This window comes from Siphateles boraxobius, unplaced genomic scaffold, assembly GCF_051911475.1.
Source record: "Siphateles boraxobius isolate OS27281-9 unplaced genomic scaffold, OSU_SipBor_1 5, whole genome shotgun sequence".
Classification (NCBI taxonomy): domain Eukaryota; kingdom Metazoa; phylum Chordata; class Actinopteri; order Cypriniformes; family Leuciscidae; genus Siphateles; species Siphateles boraxobius.
Window position 1 is genome coordinate 3,310,493 of NW_027509141.1, and position 20,444 is coordinate 3,330,936.

General features: G+C 40.4%; 1 protein-coding gene and 8 non-coding genes across 9 annotated transcripts in view; 8 read left to right on the forward strand and 1 right to left on the reverse strand.

Annotated features, from left to right (window-relative positions):
* The first annotated feature begins 690 nt into the window (after positions 1 to 690).
* On the forward strand, positions 691 to 762 carry trnac-gca (transfer RNA cysteine (anticodon GCA)). The gene has a single exon. It is a non-coding gene; the product is annotated as a tRNA-Cys (tRNA).
* Positions 763 to 1,111: 349 nt separating this feature from the next.
* trnac-gca (transfer RNA cysteine (anticodon GCA)) lies at positions 1,112 to 1,183 on the forward strand. Its single transcript has one exon. It is a non-coding gene; the product is annotated as a tRNA-Cys (tRNA).
* Positions 1,184 to 2,163: 980 nt separating this feature from the next.
* Positions 2,164 to 2,235, forward strand: trnac-gca (transfer RNA cysteine (anticodon GCA)). Its single transcript has one exon. It is a non-coding gene; the product is annotated as a tRNA-Cys (tRNA).
* Positions 2,236 to 2,371: 136 nt separating this feature from the next.
* On the forward strand, positions 2,372 to 2,443 carry trnac-gca (transfer RNA cysteine (anticodon GCA)). Its single transcript has one exon. It is a non-coding gene; the product is annotated as a tRNA-Cys (tRNA).
* Positions 2,444 to 2,795: 352 nt separating this feature from the next.
* On the forward strand, positions 2,796 to 2,865 carry trnac-gca (transfer RNA cysteine (anticodon GCA)). The gene has a single exon. It is a non-coding gene; the product is annotated as a tRNA-Cys (tRNA).
* Positions 2,866 to 11,034: 8,169 nt separating this feature from the next.
* LOC143712218 (uncharacterized) overlaps positions 11,035 to 20,444 on the reverse strand; it is a 96,466-nt gene continuing 87,056 nt past the window's right edge. Inside the window, exon 2 of the mRNA XM_077204517.1 lies at positions 11,035 to 12,947. Within this exon, the coding sequence (XP_077060632.1) occupies positions 11,528 to 11,857 (330 nt within the window). The 5' untranslated portion in view covers positions 11,858 to 12,947 and the 3' untranslated portion in view covers positions 11,035 to 11,527. The remainder of the gene's footprint in view (positions 12,948 to 20,444) is intronic.
* On the forward strand, positions 16,743 to 16,829 carry trnay-gua (transfer RNA tyrosine (anticodon GUA)). Its single transcript is given in 2 exon segments — positions 16,743 to 16,779; positions 16,794 to 16,829. It is a non-coding gene; the product is annotated as a tRNA-Tyr (tRNA).
* Positions 18,243 to 18,329, forward strand: trnay-gua (transfer RNA tyrosine (anticodon GUA)). Its single transcript is given in 2 exon segments — positions 18,243 to 18,279; positions 18,294 to 18,329. It is a non-coding gene; the product is annotated as a tRNA-Tyr (tRNA).
* Positions 19,743 to 19,829, forward strand: trnay-gua (transfer RNA tyrosine (anticodon GUA)). The gene is given in 2 exon segments: positions 19,743 to 19,779; positions 19,794 to 19,829. It is a non-coding gene; the product is annotated as a tRNA-Tyr (tRNA).

Below are 20,444 nucleotides of genomic sequence, written 5' to 3' on the forward strand. Positions count from 1 at the left end.
ACCAAACACATTGTTCTTTTACCTTCTACAGACGACTTTAAGAAAATTACTGGAATTTTTTTTTACTTTGAAAAGGGTTCTCTGAAAGGGGGTATAGCTCAGTGGTAGAGCATTTATCTGCAGATCGAGATGTCTCAGGTTGAAATGCAAGGGTTCCCCTTATCATGTCCCAATCTGAATGTGTTACTTGATGCTGCTATCCTTGTTCACAACAAGCCAAACATTTGCTCTTTTACCTTCTACTGACGAATTTAGGAAAATTACTGGGATTTAGTTTTTACCTTGAAAAAGGTTTTCTGAATGGAGTTATAAATCAGTGGTTCAAATCCCCGGTTCAAATCCGATTGTCCCCTTTATCGTATCCCAATCTGAATATGATCTTTGGCGTGATAATGCTAGTGTCAAACACTTTGTTCTTTTACCTGCTAGAGATGCATTTAAGAAGATGACTGGGATTTTTTTTTCATTTGGAAAAAGTTAATTTAAAGGGGGTATAGCTCAGTGGTAGAGAATTTGACTGCAGATCAAGAGGTTCAAATCCGAGTGCCACCTTTATCATGTCCCAATGTGATCTTTGGTACTTTTATCCTTGTTCACGACAAGCCAAACACCTTGTTCATTTACCTTCTACAGATGAATTTAAGAAAATTACTGGAATTTTTTGTTTACTTTGGAAAAAGTTAATTTAAAGGGGGTATAGCTCAGTGGTAGAGCATTTGACTGCAGATCAAGAGGTCCCCGGTTCAAATCCAAGTGCCCCCTTTATCATGTTGCAATCTGAATGTGATCTTTGGTACTGTTATCCTAGCTCACTACAAACCAAACAAATTGTTCTTTTACCTTCTACTGACGAATGTAAGAAAATTACTGGGGTTTTTTTACCTTGAAAAAGGTTTTCTGAAAGGAGTTATTGCTCAGTGGTAGAGCATTTGACTGCAGATCAAGAGGTCCCAGTTTCAAATCCGAGTGCTCCCTTTATCATGTCCCAATGTGATCTTTGGTACTTTTATCCTTGTTCACGACAAACCAAACACATTGTTCTTTTACCTTCTACAGATGAATTTAAGAAAATTACTGGGATTTTTTTTACTTTGGAAAAAGCTAATTTAAAGGGGGTATAGCTCAGTGGTAGAGCATTTGACTGCAGATCAAGAGGTCCCCGGCTCAAATCCGAGTACCCCCTTTCTCATGTTCCAATCTGACTGTGATCTTTGGTGCTGTTATCCTAGTTCACGACAAGCCAAGCACATTGTTTTTTTACCTTCTACGGATGAATTTAAGAAAATTACTGGGATTTTTTTTACTTTGGAAAAAGCTAATTGAAATCGGATATAGCTCAGTGGTAGAGGATTTATCTGCAGATAGAGATGTTTCAGGTTGAATCCAAGTGTCCCCTTTATCATGTCCCTATCTGAATGTGTTACTTGGTGCTGCTATCCTAGTTCACAACAAGCCAAACATTTGTTCTTTTACCTTCTACTGACGAATTTAAGAAAATGACTGGGATTTTTTTTACTTTGAAAAAGGTTTTCTGAAAGGGGGTGTAGCTCAGTGGTAGACTGCAGATCAAGAGGTCCCTGGTTCAAATCCGAGTGACCCCTTTATCATGTCCCAATGTGATCTTTGGTACTTTTATCCTTGTTCACGACAAGCCAAAATCATTGTTCTTTTACCTTCTACAGATGAATTTAAGAAAATTACTGGGATTTTTTTTTACTTTGGAAAAAGTTAATTGAAAGGAGGTATAGCTCAGTGGTAGAGCATTTATCTGCAGATCGAGATGTCTCAGGTTGAAATGCAAGGGTCCCCTTTATCATGTCCCAATCTGAATGTGTTACTGGATGCTGCTATCCTAGTTCACAACAAGCCAAACATTTGTTCTTTTACCTTCTACTGATGAATTTAAGAAAATTACTGGGATTTTATTTACTTTGAAAAAGGTTTTCTGAAAGGGGGAATAGCTCATTGGTAGAGCGTTTGACTGCAGATTCAAATTCACGGTTCAAATCCAAGTGCGCCCTTTATCATGTCGCAATCTGAATGTGATCTTTGGTACTGTTATCGTAGTTCACGACAAGCCAAGCACATTGTTCTTTTACCTTCTACAGACAACTTTAAGAAAATTACTGGGATTTTTTTTACTTTGGAAAAAGTTAATTGAAAGGGGGTATAGCTCAGTGATAGAGCATTTGACTGCAGATCAAGAGGTCCCCGGTTCAAATCCGAGTGCCCCCTTTATCATGTCCCAATGTGATCTTTGGTACTTTTATCCTTGTTCACGACAAGCCAAACACATTGTTCTTTTACCTTCTACAGATGAATTTAAGAAAATTACTGGGATTTTTTTTACTTTGGAAAAAGTTAATTTAAAGGGGGTATAGCTCAGTTGTAGAGCATTTGACTGCAGATCAAGAGGTCCCCGGCTCAAATCCGAGTACCCCCTTTCTCATGTCCCAATCTGAATGTGATCTTTGGTACTGTTATCCTAGTTCACGACAAGCCAAGCACTTTGTTTTTTTACCTTCTACAGATGAATTTAAGAAAATTACTGGAATTTCTTTTTACTTCGAAAAAGTTAATTGAAATGGGATATAGCTCAGTGGTAGAGGATTAAACTGCAGATAGAGATGTCTAGGTTGAATCCAAGTGTCCCCTTTATCATGTCCCAATCTGAATGTGTTACTTGGTGCTGCTATCCTAGTTCACAACAAGCCAAACATTTGCTCTTTTACCTTCTACAGACAACTTTAAGAAAATTACTGGGATTTTTTTACTTTGGAAAAAGTTAATTGCAAGGGGGTATAGCTCAGTGGTAGAGCATTTGACTGCAGATCAAGAGCCTCGGTTCAAATCCGAGTGCCCCCTTTATCGTGTCCCAATTTGAATGTGATCTTTGGAACTGTTATCCTAGTTCACGACAAGCGAAACACATTGTTCTTTTACCTTCTACAGAAAAATTTAAGAAAATTACAGGGATTTTTTTTTACTTTGAAAAAAGGTCACTGATAGGGGGTATAGCTCAGTGGTAGAGCATTTATCTGCAGACGTTCCAGGAAGTGGACTTGGCTGCAGTTAGAGAGGAAGGCTCTCCTCCATTTTGTGTTTTCTTTTTGTGCTTGTTTTTTAAGTTATCTTTAAGTTTGTTTTTTTGTTTGTTTGTTTGTTTTTTGACAGTGTTTAAACCACCTAACAGCAGCATTGTGCTGGCTGGAGGGTGGTTATTTTTATTTTATTTTATAAATGGACGGATTAATGGTTAACGACACTGGACTGGCTGGATGAACAAAAATGGCAAACGACACTGGACTGGCTGGAGGAACAAAAATGGCAAACGACACTGGACTGGCTGGAGGAACAAAAATGGCAAACGACACTGGACTGGATGGAGGAACAAGAATGGCAAACGATACTGGAATGCCTGGAGAGAAACGCATGGCAAAGGACACCAGACTGGATGATCGACCACGAGCAGGACAAGGGAATAAACAAAACGTGCGGGAAAAGCTCAGTGGAAGAAAGTATTTAAAAGAGGCGACGATGATTGTGAATGTGGAGAATGTTAATGAGGTGAGAGCGGTGGATATTATCAAAGCAGTGGTAGATAAATGTGGAAATGGGAAAATTCTGGCGTTAAGGCCAAGACAAGGACATGAATATGAACTAACAATGGAAAATGAGGAAACATGTGAGGATTTGATTGATGGACTGAATATAAAAGGGGTGAATTGTGAAACTAAAAAACTGCAAAATAGAGACTATGTTGTTTCCTTCATGCACCTGCCCGTCTACCTTGATGATAGAGAAATTATCGGAAAATTGGAGGGATCCCATATCAAAAATTAAAAGGAGATACTACCCGGGCACTGAAATTGAGGATGGAACGAGGTTCCTTAAAGTAAGGTTCCATAAAGAGGAGGCATCATTGCCCTACAGCACAAAGCTCGAAACAGCAGAAGGGCAGCAGTATTTTAGGGTGATGCACAGTCACCAGGTAAAGACCTGTCGGCTGTGCATGAGCCCGGATCATCTGCTTAAAGAGTGCCCAGATTTCAAGTGCTACAAGTGTGAAGAAAGGGGACACTTCGCAAGGGACTGTAACGCAGCCAGGTGCACGGAGTGTCAGGAAATTTTAAAAAAATGTGAGTGTTGGATGGAGGAAGCGGAAGGAGGTAGGGAGCATCAGGTGGACGGACAGGTCCATGAAGGAAACAACGGGGATGGAAGACAAACCGATGAAGGACAAGAGGAAGAAAATGTACAACAAGAAGAAATGGAAGAAGGAGCGATCAACAGAGAGGGAGGAGAAAGAGAACAAGAGAACGATAAAGTTAAGGAACAAACAATGGAGCAGGGCACACAATGGACACCAATGGAAGTATCAGACAGTTTTAAAAATTATCGGAATGACATGGAGAAAGATGGGCAAGGAAGGAAGGATCAAAGTAAAGGGACGCAAAGTGAAGAGGAAATAACAATGGACAATATGGACAAAGACAGAGAAGGGAGAGGACAAATAAGAAGGAGATCATTAAAGGTAACATCGAATCTGGAAAATGCAAGGAAAAAGACTATGTTTAAGGTCCAAGATGAAAGTGAAAACAGATGTGACGTGTTAAAGGGCCTGGAGGGAGAAAATGGAGAATAATGGTTTTTAAGTATTTATTTTTATTTATTTTAATGGTTTTAAGTTGTGTTACTTTTAATGCAAGGGGACTGATGGACATGGGGACATTTGAAAGAGTAAAAGAAAAGTGTAGAGGAGAAGATGTCATTGTTTTACAAGAAACAAACTGGAAAGAGAGTGTGATAATGGAATACAAAAAGAAATGGGAAGGAGATATTTTATATAATAATGGGGATGGTAGGCTTGGAAGAGGGGTGGCGTTTTTAATGAGAAAAGATGTTTTTAATACTACCAAAGTGGTGTACAAAGATAAGATGGGAAAATGCATGGCTGTGGAAGTAAATTATGAAGGACGTGAATTAATTTTAGTGAATGTACATGCACCAACAGAAGAGAAAGAAAAGAACGATTTTTTTTAACTGTCTAAGGAGTGTGATAAAGAAATATAAGGAAATAATAATGGTGGGAGATTTTAACACAGTTTTTAGCAAACTCGACATGGCAGAGGGGATGGTTTTTAAATCGGACACAGGGAGGAATGAATTAAATGAATTGATGAGAGAAAATAACTTAATAGATGTATGGAGGGAAAGAATTTGAGGGAAAAAGGTTTATTCAAGGAAGCAAAGAGTGGGGAATTTCATATGTAAAACAAGAATTGATTATGTGCTATGTACAAGAAATGTGGAGAATTTTATTGAAAAAATCAGCTATGAAGACTCTCGTTTTAGTGATCATAAGTTTTTACGGTTTAAAATAGATTGGAGTAATGTGCAAAGGGGACCGGGTACATGGATTCTAAATACAGAGATTTTAAAGAATGAAGATTATGTTGCAGAGATATAAAGAATCATAGAGAAGGAAAAGGATAATGCAATGTATGAAGAAGATAAAAGAATGTGGTGGGAGAATGTTTAATATCTAGTAAAGAAATTTTCAATAAAGTATTGCAGAATCTTACAAATAAGTAAAAGACACAAAGAAGAAGAAATAAAGGAGATGCTAGAAAGAGAATTAAATAGTGAGAGTAAAGACATAAAAAAGATAAGAGAAACAGAGGAGAAACTGAAAGAAATAGAAGAAAAAGAATATGAGGGGGCAAGATTAAGAAGTAAGAACAAATATATGGTGGAGGGGGAGAAATGCACAAAGTTTTTTTTGACTTGGAGAAAAAAAGGGCGAAAGTTGGAATAATAAAAGAAATAAAAGGGAGAAGTGGAGAGATTGTGGAGGGGAATGGAAAAGTGCTAGAAGAGATACAGTTTTTTTATGAGGATCTTTTTAAAACAAGAGGAGTGGAAGAAGATGAAAAAAAGAAACTGTTAAATTATATTGAAATGATTTTAAGTGAAGAGGATAAAAAGGAATGTGATGGGGAAATCAAGAATGAGGAGATCGAAAGAGCGATAGATCAACTAAATAAAAGGAAAAGCCCAGGGATAGATGGTTTGGGAAGTGAATTTTATATACGTTTTAAGGACATTTTAATAGAGATTTTAAAGGAGGTTTTTAAGGAAATATTTAAAGAGGAAGAGATGAATGAAAGGATGGGAATGGGGCTGATGAAGCTAATATATAAAAGGAAAGGTGAACAAACTGATTTAAAAAAACTACAGGCCAATAACAATGCTAAATACTGATTTAAAGATATTAGCAAAGATTTTAGCAAATAGGTTAAAAGAAGTGATGCCACAAATAATAAAAACAAATCAAGCATATGCAGTAAAAGGAAGAGACATAGCAGACATAACGATGAGTATAAGGGACACAATACACTACATAAAAGGAAAGAATGATGACGGGTATGTGATCAGCCTAGACTTCGAAAAGGCTTTTGATAGAGTGGAGCATGAATATTTGTTTGGGGTTTTAAATAGGTTTGGGTTTGGTGAGAATTTTATGAAATGGATAAAGATTTTATATAAGGGGGCTCTAACAAAAATAAAATGTAACGTTTTTTTAACAGAATGTTTTAAAATAACTAATCAATTAGACAAGGATGTCCACTCTCAGTTTTATTATACTCTCTTGTAGCAGAACCGTTGGGCCTTGCGATACGAAAAGAAGAGAAAATAAAAGGAATACAAATATAGGAAATCAAAGCAGAAGGGAAAATTTTTCAATATGCGGATGACACAACAATAATAGTTAAAGGGACAGAGGGTGTAAAATAAGTAATGAAGAATGTAAAAGAATTTTGCAAAGGATCAGGAAGTAAAATTAATGAGGACAAGACAGTGTATATGAGGTTTGGGGCAACGTCAGTGTTAACGGAATGTTTTAATTTTAAGGAAGTTGAAGAAATTAGAATTTTAGAGATATTAATGGGAAAGGATGGGAAGCAAGTAAGAGAAAAAATGTGGGAGGAATTGATAACAGGAATAGAGCGGAGGTTACATTTTTGGAGAATGAGGGCTTTAAATTTGAAAGGGAAGGTTTTAGTATTGAATGTTTTAATGGCGTAAAAGTTGTGGTACGTTTTATATGTGACAGAAATCCCTTAGTGGGTAGAAGAGAGGTTGAAGAAATGTTTTCTCTGTTTTTTGTGGGAGGGTAAAACCCTCAAGAATAGCATACAACACCTTATTAGGACCATTAGAAGAGGGTGGGTTGGGGTTAATGGATATTAAACAAAGGAAAAACTGCTTAAGAGTTAAATAGTAAAAAAATTGTTGCAAGAAGAAAATGAAACAGAATGGAAGAAAGTTATGAAATATTTTTTAAACAAATGTGGGAATTTTAATTTGGGGGAGGATATTTTATGGATGAAAACAAAAAACTGGATGGCGGAAGGATTACCTGACTTCTATAAGGAAATTTTAAGTGCTTGGGGGATTTCTTAACTGTAATAGATTATAATCTGAAAGGAAGAGAACATTTTTTAAATCAACCCCTGTTCTTAAATGTATTTTAAGAGATAGGAAAGAGATCTTTTTTAAAAAATGGATGGAAGTGGGAATAACAAAACAATATGTTTTGTATGAATTTAAAGAAGGGTTTTTACCTTCACAATTTATAATGGATGCAATGGAGGAAGCAAAAGAGGAATGCAGCGAAAGAGAAATAGAAAATAAATACGAAATTATCAAAAACGCAATACCGTAGGAATGGATTAAAATAATAGAAAACATGGAGGAATGGAAGGAAGAGAAAGACATTTATGTCAGACTGAAAGGGAAACTATGTAATTTTAAGGAGTGTAATGTGAAACAGTTGTATTGTTATTTTAGAGATGGTGCTTTTAAAGAACCCGTTGCTAACAATCTTTGGGTACAGAGATTTAAAGATCTGAAAAAAGGAAGTATATGGAGAAATACGAGGGGAAAGATTGTGGAAACCAAACTGGAATGTTTAGAGTATTTAATAGGGCACAAAGCAATTTTTACAGATTGTATTTTAACTAAGATTGGAATGGAACAGAATGCAACATGTAAAATATGCAAAGACGAAGACGAAGGAATTTTACACTTGTTTTTATACTGTAAAGAGTTGGAGGGCTTTTGCAGAAAATGCAAAAAGATGATAAAAGAATTAATTGAGGACTGGGATGAAGAGGTAATAGAATGGAAGAGGATAGTGATGTTTGGATGGGAGGGAAATTGTCAAAGTAAAAAGTTTGTGAACCTGTTAGTAATGTTGATAAAAAATGCAGTATGGGAAAGAAGAAATGTGGCCAAAAAAGAAAAAGTGGTGCTTGATGTTTGGAATGTTCTTAAAAAGAAAACAGAAAGATATATTGAAGGACTGTATTGGTATTTTAAGTATGAAAACATGTTGCAAAGCTTTTATGTAATTTTTACTCCAAGGATTTCTAAAGTTTGAAAAGATTTAGAATGGAATGTACCTGGAAGTGATTTGGATTTTTAAGTTTTACTTTCACTTTAAAATTTAATTTTATTTAATAATTATTATTTTTTTAATATACATTACATCCCAGCACGCTACAACCACCACCCAGCACGCTGCCTCCACCCATACTTCCAGCGCCTCTCTCCGCTCCCTCTTGTTTAGGAAGTTGCCTAACCAGAAAAGCCTGACCAAGACCATTGAAAGGCTGGTTTCCCCCGTCAAATCCACACATTGTAAGCAAACATTTATTTGTATAACACTTTTTTGGTGTGTTTAGCATTTATTGCTTTGTAGGATTTTAGGATTTATTGTTCTGTAGTCATGTTTATCTGTTCTGTGTTTTGTTTTGTAGCTTTGGCCCAGGCCCGTACGCGGCCCTCAGCCACCCTCACCCGCCCGACTGTGTCCATTGAGGCAGCCACAGGGACCTCAGCTATCCTCACTCGCCCGACTGTGTCCATTGAGGCAGCCACAGGGACCTCAGCTATCCTCACTCGCCCGACTGTGTCCATTGAGGCAGCCACAGGGACTTCAGCTATCCTCACTCGCCCGACTGTGTCCATTGAGATAGATGACAGCACACTGCTGGCAGAGGCAACTAAGTTTGAGATGGCACATCTGACATGTACGTTTATACTTATTTAAAACATGCAACAAAATATTCAAGTTCCATTCCAGGGATAAAAAAGTTAAGGGAAGTTATTGTGAATTTGCATTTGTTGTATTTATTACATTTTTAGTTTTTTTCCCCAGCACAACAAGTCTGTCTTCCATCTGGATGGATACACACTCTGCCTGAAGTGGATCAGAGGTGGATTTCCAAGGCTCTGTTCAGGTGGACAGCACAGGGCCATCCTGAGCTGATCTTTAGCAGGGTGGACAAACTTTGGTGGTATCCTCCACAGGTTCCACTGAAGACCAGTAATTGCCCTCCCTTAGAGAACTACTTTGGCCATCCCCTGCTGCTCTGGATGCCACGAAAACTATGGCAAGTGAAGCTGACCTGTCCACATCCAGACTGTCAGAAAGACCTTCTGACCTCAGCTGGCTTGCATCAAAAGATCAGGCAGGTGTTTGCCTTGGGTAAGATATACTTTGTGGCATCTGAGTACCTGGCCTGCCGAAGATGTAAGAGGAAGGTCATCAGCTGGAGCCATGATATCGTCTCCCAGCTCGACATTGGCCACAGGGTGCAGTTCCCTTGCATTCTTACATCAAAACTTGCATGTGACGTCGAGGTAGTATGTTTGATGCGTCAGCGAGGGCTGGGAAACAGCAGCAGCCAGATCCAGCGCAAGCTGCAGGAACGTCATACTGAGGTGTGGTTGCAAAAGACAGTCCAGTATCTGACAGATTGCAAGGGGATTGCCAGTGCTGTCACTTGTAGCCTGATCCTGCCTGTGACATTTGAATCTGCTCCTTCAATTCCTTCTGTCCCTAAGCACCGGTGGTTGATGCAGGTGTACGCCCAGGATGTCCTGCAAAGGCTGGATGAGATCAAGGCCACTATCACATCACAATATGGTCGGATCTTAAAAATGGATTCAACAAAAAAAGTGGCCAGAAAACTAGCAGGACGCAGCTATGGCACTGCTACCTGGGCAACCAATGTTGGCAATGAGCACGGACAGGTGATCATGTCCGTGCTCACAGCCAGTGAAGGTTTTGGTCTCGGGCCAATGATTGAAGGCCTCATCAAGCGATACAGAGTGGCTGGGGTGGCTCCTCCCGAGGTACTGTATGTCGACCGAGACTGCTGTGGCAACACTCTTCTGAGAAGAATGTTTGAAGAGTGGGAGCAAATGATCATCCGTTTAGATGTATGGCACTTCATGCGGAGGTTTGCTGTGGGTTGCACCACTGACTCTCATCAGTTGTATGCCACATTTATGAGTCGCCTCAGCCACTGTATTTTCATGTGGGACCAGGTTGACCTGACGGCCCTGAAGAAGGCAAAGCATGCAGAGCTAGAAGCTAACTGGAAACCTACATCCGAGGCTGATGTGCTGCGCTGTATCAGCCGTAACGAGCTAGCCCTACATTGCAGGAGAACCACTCGCGGGACCAAGGAGACCCTGGGGCTGATTGAGAGCCATATTCAGGCCTTTGATGGAGATGCTGGTCGTGACACTATGGGAGTCCCACTAATAAACTCAGCCCGGATGAGAGAGATATTGAAGTCCCAGCGGAAGCATGTGGCCTGCATCCAGGATCCTGTAGGTGTGCAGCTCTACATGCAGACAACAAATGCAACAAATTTGCATTTGTTGTATTTATTACATTTTTTGTTTTTTTCCCCAGCACATTTTTACACATTTTTGTAAATACAACAAATGCAAATTCAAATTCACTGTGGTGAAGTGAGGGCACCGTCTGCCAACCTACCGCTGTGCCAGAGGTTCCACTTCGCTTGAGTCATTTCACCTGCACCTTAACAGATTCATCCCAGGTAAATAAGTGACTTAACTGAATTATTAAAATAAGATTTGATTTAATTATATATAAAAATAACTATGGGAACAGCTATTTGTGTATCCATATGACATTTTTGTGTGGTCTTATTTTTCTTTTTTGAATTTACAGGTACGCTGGCGAGTGACACCTTCTTCCAGGCGTATCTTTTGGATGGACTTGCAAGGTGGAATGACGACCGGGCTGTGGCAGCAACAACTGATGAGCAGCAGCCTCATTCCTACAATCATCTTCTGCGTCATGCTGTCAATACTCTTGCAGAGGAGGTTATGGGCAAGAAAATCATCCCTTATGTTGGGCCAAGAAAGTACACTGGTAGATAACTATTTGTTGTTTTTGGTCACATTTTTTTTAAGTGTACACATACCATTTAACCTCTGAATTATAATATAATATCCTGGTATATTATCTAATTTTCAATGTTTTAATATTTTAAAGGTGAGCTTATTGGAGTGGAATACCTTTACCAGCAAACTGGTAAAGTTCTGCAGGACTACAAGTTGGCCATTGAAGAGTCCGAGACCACTGAGGTTGGTATAGAAGTGGATGAAAGTTATGCTGAACTTGAGGAGTTTCAGGACATCACTGTCCCCACCTTTGACACAGAACGGACACCTGTTGCCTCTTCACAAGCATCAGTGTCGTGTCTGCAGCATCATCTCCAACCCCTCCTGTCACCAGCTCCATTTCATCATTGTCTGTGGTTCCTCCATCACCAGTGACATCTCCTGTCACCAGCTCCACTTCATCATTGTCTGTGGTTCCTCCATCACCAGTGACATCTCCTGTCACCAGCTCCATTTCATCATTGTCTGTGGTTCCTCCATCACCAGTGACATCTCCTGTCACCAGCTCCATTTCATCATTGTCTGTGGTTCCTCCATCACCAGTGACATCTGTCACCTGCTCCATTTCATCATTGTCTGTGGTCCCTCCGTCTCCTGTCACCAGCCCACTGCACAGTCATTCAAAGCCAGGACTCTTTCCTGGAGCACATAGCTGTGAGTTTACCAAAGTATCTATATAGAGTTATTGTGACAACAATTACCACCACCTCTATGTATATATGTCTTATTGAAAGGCAAAAATACAAATTTAAACTGAATGTTTGCCTTTTTCATGTAGTTCCAGTGGACCAATTATCAGCTGAAACTGGTCTTCTGACATCTGAAGAGAACACTTATCATGATGTAAGGGCCCAGTGTACATTTACGTCTGTAAACAAAATCTTAGTTATGTTTGCTGTGCTTTCATGTGAATATTTGTATTCATTGCTGCTATCAAAAGTTCCTAAATTATCTTTTATTTTAGGATTCTGTTGGCCCTGATAATATTGGGGGGTATGGAGCCGTGCAGGACTTGGCAGAGTTCTTGGTTAGCCTCAGAGACCACCGTCTGGCCTTGACTGGAGAAGAGTGCGTCAAGATCATCACCCTATGGCAGGCATTGGGGGAGTATGACAAGAGGAAGACCATTTACCCACGACGTCACCAAACCTCCCTAAAACAGGGACGATTCAGAGCCACTAAGAAGATTGTGGCACCAGGTGTGGAGAGCATCAAAAGGTATGTTAAATTTAGCAAACACAGGTTCTTGATTGTCTTAAATTTGGTATAAAACAAACCACAAAACATAACTATGCACAGATATTAAAAATGTACATCTAGACAACACAAAGCAAAACAGACAGATTAGAAAAGGGGGAAACAAACAAGAAAAATAACAGAGTAAGGATCACACATTGAAATGAATATGTATTCTGCTGTAATTTGCTGGTGTTTTGTTGGGGCTCTTAGTCCTGCACAGTGGCCTGACTGCAACCGAGTGGTGGAGGCCATCTTCACAAGGCTTTGTGCCCTCTACCCAAACGTGGTGCGGTGTGATGGAATGAGGGTGTCCCGCTTCACAATGGTGGTGCGTGCTTACAAGCACATCCGAGAGTGCATCCTCACCAATGCTAAGGTGATGAGCGAGACCACCATCCAGCTCCCAGAAGTTAACACTGCAACAGTCACACAATGGTGAGTAAATTAGCATTGTTCCAGCTAAGCATAAATTGATTGCCACACAAAGCGTTCAAGTCTTTTATGTGGTTGTCTTACAGTTTTTTTCAATCACCAACAAGCGCTTACCCATACTTCAGATACTTTTTCGAAACTCTTAACACAGACTCACACCAACAAAACACAATTGGCCAAAATGGATGATTTTCTTCTCAAAAACACATTTTGTTAAATATATACTAACTCTTCATTTCAAAATAGAACACATCTTTCTTTACACACTAAATTTCCCAAAACACTGGAAATCTGACTCAAAATGAAATTATTCTGTCAAAGAATAACACTCGATTTCACTTCACAAGGTACATGCAGTCAATCAAAGTACACCAGGTTTCAAAATAATGGCTATTGTTGACATTACAAAAACTACATAGACTTGTATATGTCAGTTTTATAGGTATTTGCATGCAAAACATGCAATCCCCCGTTTTAACACTAAATTTCTTGGTTGGGACTTTTATTTCCACATGTACCGTACTGTTCACATTCAAAAGCATTCCAGTATAAAGCAAATCAGTTTTTTTCACCTCTCTCTGCACCTGCACCTCTCACTGCATCTCTCACTGCATCACTCACTGCATCACTCACTGCATCTCTCACTGCACCTCTCACTGCACCTCTCACTGCATCTCTCACTGCATCTCTCATTGCATCTCTCACTGCACCTCTCACTGCACCTCTCACTGCAGCGGCATTTTACTAAAGCAAGGATACCCGAGACAAGGGTGTGATCAATTGCTCTGTGATCTCAGCTGTGTCTTGCTGTTGCATCATAGTCATGATCAAACCGTAGTTGAACATACCATCTTTTGTATAATTGCTTAAATGTTTATTCAAATTGGTTGCTTTATGTTTTCCCAGGTACAGCAGGCGTTGTAAGTCACAGGAACAGGAGATATTGAAACAGGGTATCCAAGCCCCTGAAGCACCCATGGCAGGACCTGAGAACCTTCCTGCTGCTATGCAGAAAGGACCGACTCTCTGTTCCGGCAATTTGTCAGAGCCACACCTTTTTATCCTGCCACCAAATACTGCTGGTGAGGCAAAACTCAAGGGGAGGTCGCAACCTCAGGCCATCTTCCAGGCTCCACCATCACATCAAGGACTTCCTGTCCCTATTGCACCAGCACCACCTGTCTCTCTCCCTTTCATTTTACCACCTGTGCAGCTTCCTACAGTGCCTGGTCCCTCACAGGTGATGTTCTTCAACCTCCCATTACCGTCAGCTATGCCACCATCAGCTCAGACACAGATATCCAGTCAAGCGGTTCCTTACTCCACTCAGCAATATAGAAAGAGAAAACAGAAGAGGGAGAGCGCTGGAACAGTGACAAGAAAGTATGTTAGGAAGACAGACGTCATTCTTTGCAGAAAGTGCAATAAGGAGAGAAAGCCACCAACACATCTTCAGTACTTTGGCAACTGGTACTGCGAAGAGTCTGAGACTAAATCATATGATGAATGGAGGGCTGTGCTGATGGAACGAGGTTATAGGGGAAAAAAAGCCAGGAAATGACAACCCTCCAGCTTCTTAAAATTGCTCTTTCAGCATGTTATTTTTATTTATTTATTTGATTAATGTTTGATTATAGAGCAATTCTCCAACAATGACAGCTGTCTTTAAAATGTATAACAACTATGTTTGTGATGCCTTTTGAATCATTTTTAAACATGGTTGGTGTGTGTTTGTGTTTGTGTGTGTGTGTGTGTGTGTGTGTGTGTGTGTGTGTGTGTGTGTGTGTGTGTGTGTGTGTGTGTGTGTGTGTGTGTGTGTGTGTGTGTGTGTGTGTGTGGGTGTGGGTGTGGGTGGGTGTGGGTGTGTGTTGCGCGCATGCATCTGTGATTAGCATGGGGATAATGGGTGTTGTGTTTGTACCTTTATTTGTGTTTTATTCATTTTACTTTTCTTACACTTTATTTGATTACATTTGTTTACAGTTTTTAGAATAGGAGTGAAAGACAGGTATACTGTATCAGGTAATTTAATTCTTATTGGAGTTAAGTAAAATACTTGGCCCAGGGAAAGAAACTACAGTATCCAGAGATTGGTGGTCCATTGTTTTAATGGTCCTGTTAGTAGCTGTCGTCAGGGCAACAGGTGGTTGCCTGGATGAGAACAGTTTATTTTAGTTATTTTGTTACGTTAACTTATGCCTTAAGTTATTTATGTACCTGATTATCATTAATATCATTATTACTATTATTATTAATAATAATATATATTTTTAATAATAATAATAATAGATGAGAAGCATTTTTTTTGTGTTTATTTATGTTTAGCTATGCCTTAAGTTATTTATGTACCGGAATGTGATTATATTAAAAAAAAATTAATGGGTTTGGATGTTTCTGTGTTTTTTCTTATTCATCTACTTCCTCTTTTCATTATTATTATTGTTGTTTACTGTATTATTTACTACAACAAGTACACTAAAATTATATACACATTTTAATTTCTGGGCAACAGGTGGTTGCCTGGATGAGAAGAGTTATTTTAGTTCTTTTATTACGTTAACTTATGCCTTAAGTTATTTATGTACCTGGTAATCATTAATATCATTATTACTATTATTATTATTAATAATAATAATAGATGAGAAGCATTTAAGTTATTTATGTACCTGATTATCATTAATATCATTATTACTATTATTATTATAATAAAATATATTTTAAATAATAATAATAATAGATTAGAAGCATTTATTTTAGTTTATTTATGTTTAGTTATACCTTAAGTTATTTATGTACCAGATTATTATTACTACTATTATTATTAATATTACCAGTTTTTGTGATTATATTAAAAAAATATAATGGGTTAGGACGTTTTTGTGTTTTTCTTCATCTTCTTCCTCTTATAATTATTATTATTATTGTTTACTGTATTATTATATACATATGTTAATTTCTACACATGACAGAATTATCTGGACTTAAATGTGTAGTTAAATAACGTTTATCCTAATAATTAACATTAGTCTTAAAAAGTTTGGACGAGCGGGATTCGAACCTGCGATCTTTGGGTCAATTTCAGTCAAGTTCTGCTAGCTTTGATAGACATATGCGTGCCGTCCTTGGCGCAATGGATAACGCGTTTGACTACGAATCAGAAGATTCTAGGTTCGACTCCTGGCTGGCTCGTTCTGCCTCTTTTACTACGTTGTCAGCCCTTAGCCGTTTTATTATTTCCTTTTATTATCCCATAGTTTTTGTTATTAATATTATTGGAATGGTTGAGAAATATAAAAAATTGACAGTCCAACAATAGGCTGCTTTGTCAGTAGGATAACGGTTACCATACAATACTATGAGTCTTTTCAAATGCATTGCATGAGAACTGTCACAAGGACCTTGCTTTACGACCAGTTTATAGTTTATATTAGGCCATCGCAGAAATCGGAGGAAAATGAGAGCTCCCTCAGTTGAGCCTGATGAAATTGAATTCAGTAAACATTCCCTTCGGATCATTCCCATGTTCTTACAGGGGGCGGTCACACACTAAAAGCAAAAGGGCCTGCTCCAGGTGGAAAGAAGATCCCATACGGTCTATCGGTCAGGATTCCTGGTTTCACCCAGGCGGCCCGGTTTCGCCTCCCGTTATGGGAAGATCGGGTTGCCTTTGCATCACTTAATCGAAAAAACCAGCACGTATGTCTGTGCTAGTAGCAGTTTTAGCCAGTGGCGGAGCTTCAGCAACCTGATATGTTGAGGTTCTGTCCCCAATCAGTGTGCCTTCGATAGCTCAGCTGGTAGAGCGGAGGACTGTAGGTGGCAAGTTGGCAATCCTTAGGTCGCTGGTTCAACTCCGGCTCGAAGGAGGTCTTTTTCACACATAAACATTTCCTTGGCCGTGCTTCTCGATCCGGGCGTCAGCGCTTGAGTTCGTAGTTCGCCATTTTAAAATCATGTCCTCCGGTGGTGGGCAAAAGCTCATTCCCTGACCGGGAATAGAACCCGAATCCTAACTACTAGACAACCAGGGAAGGTCTGTTGACACCTGCCCCTCAAGCCTGGTTGTTGTCCTCTACCAGATTTTGCAGCAAGACCACTAATACTTGTATTGTCCTCCAGGAGAGGAGACGTCACTGACCCCTGACCCTGGATCCCAGATCTTCCGCTGACAAACTGTCACAGACTCTGTAGGAATATCCTAACAACACCCCAACTTGCCATAAAAACAAAGCAACCGAGATCCCCAACATGTGAGGCCTCCATCTCGAAGGTTTTTATAGCAGTAGGAATATCCTAACAACACCACAACTTGCCATGAAAACAAAAACAATGAGATCCTCAACATGTGAAGCCTGCATCTCAAAGGCTTTTATAGCAGTTTTTTGCAGACGCCTCTGGCCCTGGATCCCAGTTCTTCTACTAAGAAACTGTCACAGGCTCTGTAGGAAGATTCCAACAACAACTAGATCCCCAACGTGTGAGGCCTCCATCTCGAAGGTTTTTGTAGCAGACCCTCATCTGACCCCTTCCTGATGTTGACTCTAGGTCAGTTAATAGCATGAGAAAAAGTAGATGTCATGACAGCCATCTGCCCAGTCGAACACCAACAGTTAGGTGGGCCAGTGACGCAATGGATAACGCATCTGACTACGAATCAGAAGATTCTAGGTTCGACTCCTAAGTGGCTCGTTCTGCCTCTTTTACTACACTGTCAGCCCTTAGCCGTTTTATTATTTCCTTTTATTATCCCATAGTTTTTGTTATTAATATTATTGGATTGGTTGAGAAATATTAAAAATTGACAGTCTAACAATAGGCTGCTTTGTCAGTAGGATAACGGTTACCATACAATACTATGAGTCTTTTCAAATGCATTGCATGAGAACTGTCACAAGGACCTTGCTTTACGACCAGTTTATAGTGTCTATTAGGCCATCGCAGGAATCGGAGGAAAATGAGAGCTCCCTCAGTTGAGCCTGATGAAATTGAATTCAGTAAACATTCCCTTCGGATCATTCCCATGTTCTTACAGGGGGCGGTCACACACTAAAAGCAAAAGGGCCTGCTCCAGGTGGAAAGAAGATCCCATACGGTCTATCGGTCAGGATTCCTGGTTTCACCCAGGCGGCCCGGTTTCGCCTCCCGTTATGGGAAGATCGGGTTGCCTTTGCATCACTTAATCGAAAAAACCAGCACGTATGTCTGTGCTAGTAGCAGTTTTAGCCAGTGGCGGAGCTTCAGCAACCTGATATGTTGAGGTTCTGTCCCCAATCAGTGTGCCTTCGATAGCTCAGCTGGTAGAGCGGAGGACTGTAGGTGGCAAGTTGGCAATCCTTAGGTCGCTGGTTCAACTCCGGCTCGAAGGAGGTCTTTTTCACACATAAACATTTCCTTGGCCGTGCTTCTCGACGAGGGCGTCAGCGCTTGAGTTCGTAGTTCGCCATTTTAAAATCATGTCCTCCGGTGGTGGGCAAAAGCTCATTCCCTGACCGGGAATAGAACCCGAATCCTAACTACTAGACAACCAGGGAAGGTCTGTTGACACCTGCCCCTCAAGCCTGGTTGTTGTCCTCTACCAGATTTTGCAGCAAGACCACTAATACTTGTATTGTCCTCCAGGAGAGGAGACGTCACTGACCCCTGACCCTGGATCCCAGATCTTCCGCTGACAAACTGTCACAGACTCTGTAGGAATATCCTAACAACACCCCAACTTGCCATGAAAACAAAGCAACCGAGATCCCCAACATGTGAGGCCTCCATCTCGAAGGTTTTTATAGCAGTAGGAATATCCTAACAACACCACAACTTGCCATGAAAACAAAAACAATGAGATCCTCAACATGTGAAGCCTGCATCTCAAAGGCTTTTATAGCAGTTTTTTGCAGACGCCTCTGGCCCTGGATCCCAGTTCTTCTACTAAGAAACTGTCACAGGCTCTGTAGGAAGATTCCAACAACAACTAGATCCCCAACGTGTGAGGCCTCCATCTCGAAGGTTTTTGTAGCAGACCCTCATCTGACCCCTTCCTGATGTTGACTCTAGGTCAGTTAATAGCATGAGAAAAAGTAGATGTCATGACAGCCATCTGCCCAGTCGAACACCAACAGTTAGGTGGGCCAGTGACGCAATGGATAACGCATCTGACTACGAATCAGAAGATTCTAGGTTCGACTCCTAAGTGGCTCGTTCTGCCTCTTTTACTACACTGTCAGCCCTTAGCCGTTTTATTATTTCCTTTTATTATCCCATAGTTTTTGTTATTAATATTATTGGATTGGTTGAGAAATATTAAAAATTGACAGTCTAACAATAGGCTGCTTTGTCAGTAGGATAACGGTTACCATACAATACTATGAGTCTTTTCAAATGCATTGCATGAGAACTGTCACAAGGACCTTGCTTTACGACCAGTTTATAGTGTCTATTAGGCCATCGCAGGAATCGGAGGAAAATGAGAGCTCCCTCTGTTGAGCCTGATGAAATTGAATTCAGTAAACATTCCCTTCGGATCATTCCCATGTTCTTACAGGGGGCGGTCACACACTAAAAGCAAAAGGGCCTGCTCCAGGTGGAAAGAAGATCCCATATGGTCTATCGGTCAGGATTCCTGGTTTCACCCAGGCGGCCCGGTTTCGCCTCCCGGTATGGGAAGATCCGGTTGCCTTTGCATCACTTAATCGAAAAAACCAGCACGTATGTCTGTGCTAGTAGCAGTTTTAGCCAGTGGCGGAGCTTCAGCAACCTGATATGTTGAGGTTCTGTCCCCAATCAGTGTGCCTTCGATAGCTCAGCTGGTAGAGCGGAGGACTGTAGGTGGCAAGTTGGCAATCCTTAGGTCGCTGGTTCAACTCCGGCTCGAAGGAGGTCTTTTTCACACATAAACATTTCCTTGGCCGTGCTTCTCGATCCGGGCATCAGCGCTTGAGTTCGTAGTTCGCCATTTTAAAATCATGTCCTCCGGTGGTGGGCAAAAGCTCATTCCCTGACCGGGAATAGAACCCGAATCCTAACTACTAGACAACCAGGGAAGGTCTGTTGACACCTGCCCCTCAAGCCTGGTTGTTGTCCTCTACCAGATTTTGCAGCAAGACCACTAATACTTGTATTGTCCTCCAGGAGAGGAGACGTCACTGACCCCTGACCCTGGATCCCAGATCTTCCGCTGACAAACTGTCACAGACTCTGTAGGAATATCCTAACAACACCCCAACTTGCCATAAAAACAAAGCAACCGAGATCCCCAACATGTGAGGCCTCCATCTCGAAGGTTTTTATAGCAGTAGGAATATCCTAACAACACCACAACTTGCCATGAAAACAAAAACAATGAGATCCTCAACATGTGAAGCCTGCATCTCAAAGGCTTTTATAGCAGTTTTTTGCAGACGCCTCTGGCCCTGGATCCCAGTTCTTCTACTAAGAAACTGTCACAGGCTCTGTAGGAAGATTCCAACAACAACTAGATCCCCAACGTGTGA